The 10,076-nt window shown below is 35.1% G+C and overlaps 1 protein-coding gene and 1 non-coding gene across 2 annotated transcripts; one reads left to right on the plus strand and one right to left on the minus strand.

The window, feature by feature from the left end:
* Positions 1–270: 270 nt before the first annotated feature.
* On the plus strand, positions 271–8,238 carry dnajc5b (DnaJ (Hsp40) homolog, subfamily C, member 5 beta). The gene is made up of 5 exons (XM_016274324.1): positions 271–645; positions 1,518–1,640; positions 3,361–3,574; positions 5,277–5,451; positions 7,655–8,238. Exons 2-5 carry the CDS (start codon positions 1,534–1,536, stop codon positions 7,738–7,740), a joined length of 582 nt encoding a protein of 193 aa, XP_016129810.1. The 5' UTR covers positions 271–645; positions 1,518–1,533; the 3' UTR covers positions 7,741–8,238.
* A 989-nt stretch (positions 8,239–9,227) lies between these two features.
* Positions 9,228–9,313, minus strand: trnay-gua (transfer RNA tyrosine (anticodon GUA)). Its single transcript is given in 2 exon segments — positions 9,228–9,263; positions 9,277–9,313. It is a non-coding gene; the product is annotated as a tRNA-Tyr (tRNA).
* Positions 9,314–10,076: the final 763 nt, after the last annotated feature.

Here is a 10,076-nt window from a genome sequence, read left to right on the forward strand (position 1 = left end):
TATTGCTGACATGCGCACATTCTCTGAAGTGAGTTAATGTGGAGGTCACGCTGTTCATTTTGGACATTCATTTTTATTATTTTAGACCCGACTAATTCTTAGACTTTTGTAGTTATGTTAAAAAATTTTTTTATTTTTTTTTGTTTGTTGTTGTTTTTTGCACAAGCAATGTAGTTTTGTTGAATATGCATTTAGACATCACTACGTTTGTCACGCAACGGTATTGAAAACAGCAATTGCAGAAGGACACCACAAGATGGAGATCTTGCATCAGCAAGAAAATGCATAAACTCGAGGGCATTCATGCACGCATACAATGTAAGACTCTAGCTAAAAAGTTGTATAGACATAAAACCTAACCTATTATCCTCTCCAGTCCTCATCGTGCAGGTTTTAGCAGATAACATCCTTCATCCATCAAACATCTTCCATCAAAAGCTTCCACTCTCTGCTCAGGCACTGAAACCTAATGAACCTTGTTGGTTGGTAACCATGTTAAACTGGCCTGAAGTTACCTGAGCCCATGACTAGTTCCATGTATAATTCATCTCCTCAGTAATCTACTCACCTTCAGAGAAGGAATCTGACTCCATTAGCCTGTCTACCTGCCCTGGAGAAGGACTTAAGTTTGGAGTCTGTTAACGGGTAAGAAAACGAATGATCTTCTGTGGGATTTGGAGCAGTATTGCACTAGTGATTGCAGTTTTTTTGCTTCTTACTTCTGCAGTCAGCCATTGTAAAGCTCAACAGAGATATAATTAGATATGTATAATTAGAACTAGTTAATAATCTATGAAGGCTCATTGCAAAAGATGGAATTATTCAAGGGTTGGAGGTTATCAGAGAATCCATGTCAAACTCTTGTTTGTATATATATTCTCTGCAATATACTTCCAATGGATGTCTTTTCTTATAAACAGAGAGATTGCTTGTTGAACATATGTAAACAAACAGTCAACCAGGTCTGGGTTGATGTGGAAAGAGTGACGGTGTAAGTCTCGAGCCAAACGTCATTGCCCTGCAAACACAGAACAAAAAAAGAATGTTCTGGGAATGTTTTGTCAAAAAATCAAAAGCTAACTTTCCCAGAACGTTGTAGGGAGTTTTTTTTTTTTACACCGTTTGTGACAACCTCAAGGGAACCTATACACCGAACATTCACTAATGGTTATTTTTAGGATTTAGATTTATAAACAAAAGCTAACCTTCCCAGAATGTTGCAGGGATGTTTTCATGACAGCCTAAAGTGAACCAACTCAGAATGTTCCCTAATGGTTATTGTTAGGTCTTATTTTTTTTAGGTCTCCGAATTTTGCAGGGAGTTTTTTGTTTTTGTGACAACCTAGATTACAATCTAGACAACCTAAATTTTTAAACCATTATAGCATTCCATAAACATTCTGGGAACCAAAAACTGCTAGCTATAGGTTGTATCTTGTTCACCACCCAGGACAACTGTACCTGACCTACTGTCTTCTCTAATTTATTAACGGTTTCTTTGTTCTTTTGATGTTAAGGTAATGGTTTAAGATCATGGCTGAACAAAGGCAACGGGCCCTGTCCACATCAGGAGAGGCTCTGTACCAGGTTCTTGGCCTTGACAAGAACTGCACTCATGATGACATCAAGAGGTCCTACAGGTAAGACGTGATTCACAACCTATTTGTCCCAAGGTGCATTTACTGTATGAAGTTTGGATTCTACTTGGTGTGAACAAGGGAGCAAAGGATAGAGAAAGTGCCAAACTGCGACTCATTCCTCTATAATCTCAGCCTTCAGTTGCAGTGGAGCTGCATGAATATAATATGACTTCCACAAAACTAAAATATTCATTATGCTGAACAGATGGCATCCCTTATTTTACTGGGATCAGGAATGATGAAGGAATCTTAGATACAAGAGCATGTTCAGGGGTGCACGATGTGTGCGTGAATAATTCTGTACTATAATTTACATAGCTTCTTGGAAACGTGCCAACCTTGCCTTTGGTGGTAATATCTTGACGCTTACGCCATAACGTGTTGGTTTCACTTGTCAGTCTGTTTAACAAAACGTTATGCTGCAGCAGAGCAGGGCAACCTGGGAAAACCTGGAGAAAAAATTCATAGCATCATTCTTTGTCATACATATAGGAGAATGTATATGTAAGACAGTAAATAGTTTTTCTTTTCTGTGGCTGCTTTATATTATACAGTTTTTCAAGGCTGCAATTTATGCACAACCTGTGCTGTTTCTGTCTTGTATGCTAAAACACGAAGATGTCAGAGAGCTTCATTAGACAACTTCATTTCTAACACCATACTGATGTTCCAACAATTATAGTGTCTAATTGTTCTAACTGACACGTTGTTCAAGGAGGCATTTAAATGGTTAGCATTTTAACAGCACTTGTTTGCTGTTAATGAATATATAATCATCACAACTCTTGCAGACGCCATAGGCTTAATCAAAAATTAACAAGCAAGTGTGCTCGGAGCATAATAAATTAGAGATTAAATTGTTTGTTTCTGGTTCAGCAAAAAATAAAATAAAAATAGAGATTATTTTCATGTAATGATTTTAAGATTAAAATTCTTGGCTTTTTTTTTTTTTTTTTTGGTATTAATCGATTTATACTACTCCACGCCTTTTACAAATACCATAAATATTTATAGTTTGCTATCTGATCATCCACAACCATTTTGAGCTTAAGGATATTACATTTCACAGCATTATAACATGTCAAACTCTTCCTTATTGCTGCAGAGACTTTTGAAGAGTGTTTGGACATGCTGCCATTCATTCAGAGCAGACCTGAACTGAGTCAGAGACAGAGACATGTGCAATGCACTGCTGGTTCTAATGGGAAAAATGTCAGACTTGGTGACGTTCCTCTCTTCACCACCCCTCATGTGCCGAGGAGCTTTTGGAGGCACTAATGGGGTCTGCGGTCTTGCTGACACATAGACAGGTCAAGCAGCGTGCGCATAAGACAGCTAGCCGCAAAAGATCATACCCTGCTGAGATCATCAAACAGACAGACAGCATTTTAAACTGCCACATGTTAATGAGTCTCCTCTTACTGTGTGCGAGTCCAGAAGTATTTGTGTTTACTTTTTTAAGCTAATGGTTGTTTTATGTCACTCTTATTAGGGGAATACAAAGAAAAAAGTCAAAGTGCACATTCTCGCTGAGATTCTGTATGTCTAAGGTCATTTAAATATACTTCCTGACATTTACATTGATCTTAGTGTCTTTCAACACCTTCTTTACATTTTCATTCCTAAGACTTCTATATGATCCTCAGGTTGGTGCAGCTCTTAGCAGTCAGTTTTTCAAATACATTTTTCATTTTTAAATGTCCTCACCTGTTTTTTTTAGGAAGCTCGCTTTGAAATATCATCCTGACAAGAACCCAGAGAACCCCGATGCCACTGACAAATTTAAAGAGCTCAACAATGCTCATGCGGTGCTGTCTGACGTCACTAAGAGGAACATTTATGACAAGTACGGCTCCCTGGGTCTGTATGTGTCGCAGCAGTTTGGGGAGGAGAATGTGAACACATACTTTATGCTCTCCAGCTGGTGGGCAAAGGTGCGGTATCATCCTTTTTTTTGTTTACATTAAAAATTTGCACTTTAGGGAACAATTTTTGCCTGACATGACCCTTGAAATCTACTCCTGTTGATGTAATCTACACAATAAATGGTTAGTTCACCCAAAAATGAAAATTCTGTCATTAATTACTCGCCCTCATGTCGTTCCAAACCCGTAAGATCTCTGTTCATCTTCGGAACACAAATTAAGATATTTTTTATGAATTCTGAGAGCTCTCTGACCCTCCCATAGACAGCAATGTAATTACCGCGATCATGGTCCAGCAACATAGCAAGGAGATCGGTAAAATAATCCATGTGACATCAGGGGTTCAACCGTAATTTTACAAAGCTATGAGAATACTTTTTGTATGCAAAGAAAACAAAAATAACGACTTTATTCAACAATTCTTCTCCTCCGCGTCACCCTATAGCGCCATTTTGGAGAGTATCAACTGAACGTAAACAGTGTATGCTGTTCTGTGTCAGCAGCACCGTATGCTGATACGTGGTTTTCGTTCAAATCAAAGCGTAAATAACGTAGAAAATGTATCCGTGTGACGCAGCTGACACAGAATAGCATATGCTGTTTACATTCAGTGGATATTCTCCACAATGGCTGGAGACGAATTGTTGAATAAAGTCGTTATTTTTGTTTTCTTTGCGTACAAAAAGTATTCTCGTAGCTTCGTAAAATTACGGTTGAACCCCTGATGTCACATGGATTATTTTACAGATCTCCTTGCTATGTTTCTGGACCTTGATCGTGGTAATATCATTGCTGTCTATGGGAGGGTCAGAGAGCTCTCAGAATTAATCAAAAATATCTTCATTTGTGTTCCGAAGATGAACAGAGATCTTACAGGTTTGGAACAACACGAGGGTGCGTAATTAATGACAGAATTTACATTTTTGGGTGAACTAACCCTTTAAATAATATTAATTAAATTATATATTAGTCTACAATTTAAATTTTAAATAATTTTATTGGTCATATTAAATAATATTTTTGCAGCTAATTATGTGATTTTTTTTTTTAACTGTTTAAATATTTAAATATTATTTTATAACAAAAATGTGTTTACATTAGCTACATGGACTAACAAAAATACTTCTAAAGCCTTTATTAATCTTTGTTAAAAACAATTCAACATTTACTTATACATTTATTAATTTAAAAAGTTGTATCTGTTCATAATTTTTAATCGACCTTAGCTAACTAACAGTGAACAATTACAATGTCACGTTAACAAGGAAAATTACACACTATTACTCATTATCAGGATTAATGGAACCCAATTGTAGTGTTATCCGTAAAGGTGTATAAAAAGACAGAATGAGACAGAATATTGTAATATTAACTCTGAAAGATAAATCATAGAATATTATTGCAAAATGAACAAGTCAATAAAGTGTTATCCTAATTTATATAAATGCATCTACTCACTAAATAGTTATATTTTATATTTATATTATAGTATTTGTGTTAGTAATTTCTATTGCTAATACTGTTTTTGCTATTATAATAAAATGCATGTTATATTATTATGTATTAACTTAATATATCTAAGTAAATTATTTAATTTTCTAAAATAATATTATATAACAGATGCTGTAATGTCGATATTTTGAATGCATTTTTATCTAAACTAAACCCTGACACTGTGTGCCTGTCTGATTTTGAACATTCTCATTTATAGGGTCTGTTTGCCATCTGTGGCTTGCTGACAGGTTGCTATTTCTGTTGTTGTCTGTGCTGCTGTTTCAACTGCTGTTGTGGGAAGTGCAAACCGCACACACCTGGAGAAGAGGACCCGGAGTTCTATGTGTCTCCCGAAGACCTGGAGGAGCAGATCCGTACGGACAACGAGAGAGGTAAAAGGACATGCTGACGTGTTCTTTAGGTGGTCACACTCAGTTTTGAAATAGCATTAGAGCACAGAACACACCTCAGTCACTCTACAGCCAGAAAAAAATTGATGAAAATGGTTAAAAGAAGCACATCCCAAAATGACTGGGATAGTTATCGAGTATTGTTCTCGATAACAGCATCTTCTAAATGTCTTAAATGTTAATTTTCAAAATAGATTGTTCTATAGAAAGCGGAAAGACTTTATAAAGACTGAAATATTACATATCGTGCAACTGAATCATTCTAAAATGAATTTCGAAATAGCTTTATATGATAACTTTCTAATTTAAAACATGTATTAATTGCTTAAAAAGGACAGCAAGCTTTGATGTAGCAGATCATGGCTTATCAGTTGAGGGAAGCGCTTTTAAGAAAGTTCAACTAACGTAATAACTCATCCTACTTACAAAAATAAATAGTTGATACTTCTGAGCCAGATGTTTGGATATAATGTGCTGTTGTTCTGCCAGTGAGCTGTAGGAGGTTTTTTACATCTTGTGCTGCAGTCCCTCACAAAAGTGATAATTACAGTCTGAGTCATTTCTCAAAGTGTGTTTGCATACTAGTTTTTTATAGCATTCTCACAATAAAAATAAACAATGTTTTCTTTCCCTGCATTTGAAAGGCAGCACGCAAGATGGTACAGACAAAAAAAAGCCTTGTTTTGTCTTATATTAGATTCAAGCTACGTCTATGTAAAAATACACTGTGGACAAATCAAAGTTGACTTGTGCTTCCATTTTAGTTGACTTGAATTCACCTAGACAAGCTGAGAACACACAGCACACAAGATCCTGCTTTTTTATACTAATGAAGTAGCAGGCACCTGTTTTATAGCATTTATATTTGTGTAGCACGAGAAAAAAATGCAATATATATATTTTATAGACTGATACCCAAGTCATGCCCTACACATTAAACAATATTATTTATATTATATATTAGTCTACCATATACAAATAATTGTATTATTCATATTAAATTATATTTGAGCTAATTTAGGTTATACTTTAAGTGTATTTTATTGTCTTTCAAAGCATTTATATTAGTCTAGCACCACATTACACATTAAATAATATTAATTATATATTACTCTACCGTGTAAAAATTATTTTAGTAGTCATATTCAATAATACTTTCAAAAATCAAGATTTTTTTTTGGTTACCTGAATATATATTTTTACTGTGTATTTTGTTGTCTGTTTGATAACATTTATATTAGTGTAACACACAGAAACATCAATAAAATTAATGTTTCATAGACTCCTCTAATTACTCTTTTAGTGTTACCTACACGTTAAAGGGATAGTTCACCCAAAAATGAAAATTCTGTCATTAATTACTCACCCTCATGTTGTTCCAAATCCGTAAGACCGTTCATCTTCGGAACACTAATTAAGATGTTTTTGATGAAATCCGAGAGCTTTCTGACTCTGCACAGACAGCAGTGCAACTGGAATGTTCAAGGCACAGAAACATAAAATAGTCCATGTGACATCAGTGGTTCAACCGTAACTTTACGAAGCTGCGAGAATACTTTTTGTGTGCAAAGAAAACAAAAATGATGAACATTCCAGTTGCATTGCTTTCATCTAGTTAATTTGTGTTTTGAAGATGAACAAAGCTCTTACAGCTTTGGAACGACATGAGGGCGAGTAATTAATGACAGAATTTTTATTTTTGGGTGAACTATCCCTTTAAATAATATATATTAGTGTACCATGTAAAAACTATTCTATTATAATATTTTGGCAGCTGACTTTTTAGGCTACCTGAAAACATATTTTTGTCTGTTTCATAGCATTCATATGAATGTTTCCTACAATAATGTTTCCTAGACTTCATATCCTGCTGAAGTAGTCTCTAAAAATCCACCCCTGTGGTCTTCGAATCAGAAAACTCTCAGCATTAGGTAAGCCAGTGGACAGTGGGCTGCCCTTCAAACCAGTGATACTGAGCCAGCTCAATGAGGTCAGAAAAGCGCAGCCAGCAGGGGCAGGCTAACGGCAGATTGCTGGGACGTCCTTGGAGCGTACAAAACACTTTTCATTTCAGCAGGAAGTTCAATTAGGAGTGTGAAATGGCATGGCATTAGACGGTGTAACCTCTTGTATATTACATATTTAACATATGTGACCTCTTTTACCTGTGATTTTGGTTTTCCAGATGGCGACACTCCGATTGTGATGCAGCCAACCAATGCTAGTGAGAAGACCCAGCTGATCGGTGATGGACACAGAACATATACCTAAATGGAAAAAAGTGACGATAGATATTAATTTTAAAATTCTTTTTGAATACATTGGTGTCTTTTACAATATACTAGTGAGAAGACCCAGCTGATCGGTGATGGACACAGAACATATACCTAAATGGAAAAAAGTGACGATAGATATTAATTTTAAAATTCTTTTTGAATACATTGGTGTCTTTTACAATATACTAGTGAGAAGACCCAGCTGATCGGTGATGGACACAGAACATATACCTAAATGGAAAAAAGTGACGATAGATATTAATTTTAAAATTCTTTTTGAATACATTGGTGTCTTTTACAATATACTAGTGAGAAGACCCAGCTGATCGGTGATGGACACAGAACATATACCTAAATGGAAAAAAGTGATGATAGATATTCATTTTAAAATTATTTTTGAATATATTGGTGTCTTTTACAATATACTGTTTATGTTAGGACTGAGAAAGCTAAAAATACTCAACTTCTTAAGCTTTGTTTAGCCATGCTGTCTGTAAATAACAGATATTATATTATTCTTATGCTTCATGTGGAATTAAAACTGATAATGTAATAAAAACTGATGAATGATTCTCCTTTTAAATAATATTATGTACACTCAAAAAATATCAGGGCCTAAATTTAAGATTTTTGCATTTAAATTTCCCATATAACATTTTCATCCATTTGGACATTTTTAACATAAACTAATAAACGTAATGTGACACATATTTGTCAGTCATTCATCCAGTTATTCATTGTGAAAACAATTCATCCAAGAACATGGTTAAAATATAGCTGTGGAATATTCAATTACCTGCAATGGGAGATGGTAAGAAATTTGATTTATTGATTATAAATATGTACATCTGTCTATTAGTATTTAAAACAGTCTAAAGAGTTAAAAGTCTACTAGTATTAACATTTATTAGTACTGTTACCGAAAGCTTACTTGTTCCATTTATGTGTGACTGACAAATATGTAACACAATAGGTTTATTAGTTTGTCTATGTTAAAAGTGTGTCGTGTGAAATGTCATATGCAAAACAAATTCATAAATTCTAAATTTAGGCCAATTTTTGGAGTGCATATTATATGCAGTTGTTTTATGCATTTATATTTTGCATAACATAAAAATAAATGCAGATATTTCTGTACATTTAACAGTGCTTTCAAATAACCAGGGGCGATTCTAGGATTTTTTTTCAACTGGGGGGCACAAAAGGGGCCACAATTAATACAGAGGGGCCAATCTTATGTTGTGTATTTAACTGTAGATATCGAAATCATTTAAATAACACATTTTATTTGCTCTGTGACTGTACTCTACATGAATATAGATAGGATATTGCTTGTTTCACAAAATCTTAATGCAACATAATGTGCACAGAGCCAGCCATTTGGGTTGTTTTCTGACTTATGTTTGCAATTGAAGGAACATTTTATGCTTGAACTCTACTGAATGTTCGCATAAACCCACGAAAATAAACTAAAAGCTAATTTCCTTCGAGCCGGATTCGAACCAGCGACCTAAGGATTACAATGTGTCCTCTACAGTCCTCCGCTCTACCAACTGAGCTATCGAAGGAACCTATGCTCAGCAGCTTGAGCTGGAGCTTTTTACAGGGTACAATATGTGAATAGTAATTATAATAAATATACTTATATTGTACATACAAAATGTAACAAGTAACTTACTCACATATATATTTCTGTAAAATAAGACCAGGAAATGCCGTTGGTTTTTGACGTTAATTTGACAACGTGTCATTTCTAGACTTTCTTGAAGTAAAAAACGTCGAATGCATTAATAACGTTACATGGTAATAATAAAACCAATAAGAGGAAATCTGCGTATGAAAAAAAAAACTTGCCAACTGTTAACTTACTTATTGCGTTAATAACTGAGACTTGTCATAGCACTTGCATATTGCTCTTTTGTTGATTTTGATTGCTTCCATTGTCCTCATTTGTAAGTCGCTTTGGATAGAAGCGTCTGCTAAATGACTAAATGTTAATATAAAAGAAATACAACTAACGATTACGCTAGTACCATCATAATTATATACATAAATTGAGATATTCATGGGGGTTAGCAAGATGGGGAATTAGCTCAGATGCTGGCTGCTAGCAGGAAAGGGCCTAATCTTTACGCCCCCGCACGCAAGCGAAAAAGACGCAGAAAACGGGAATACGCCGACAAATTTCCCCTGCAACAATATTCGAGCTACACTGTTGTGCGTTATGGAGGAATTTTAGTTACATGTGAAACAAGTCACACGACGCGGGATGGACTCGAACCCATGGCCTGCGCGACAAAGTATTAGGGATGGGCGTATCGATCCAAAGTA

Source organism: Sinocyclocheilus grahami, unplaced genomic scaffold (assembly GCF_001515645.1).
Source record: "Sinocyclocheilus grahami isolate Dianchi unplaced genomic scaffold, SAMN03320097.WGS_v1.1 scaffold85.1, whole genome shotgun sequence".
Lineage (NCBI taxonomy): Eukaryota > Metazoa > Chordata > Actinopteri > Cypriniformes > Cyprinidae > Sinocyclocheilus > Sinocyclocheilus grahami.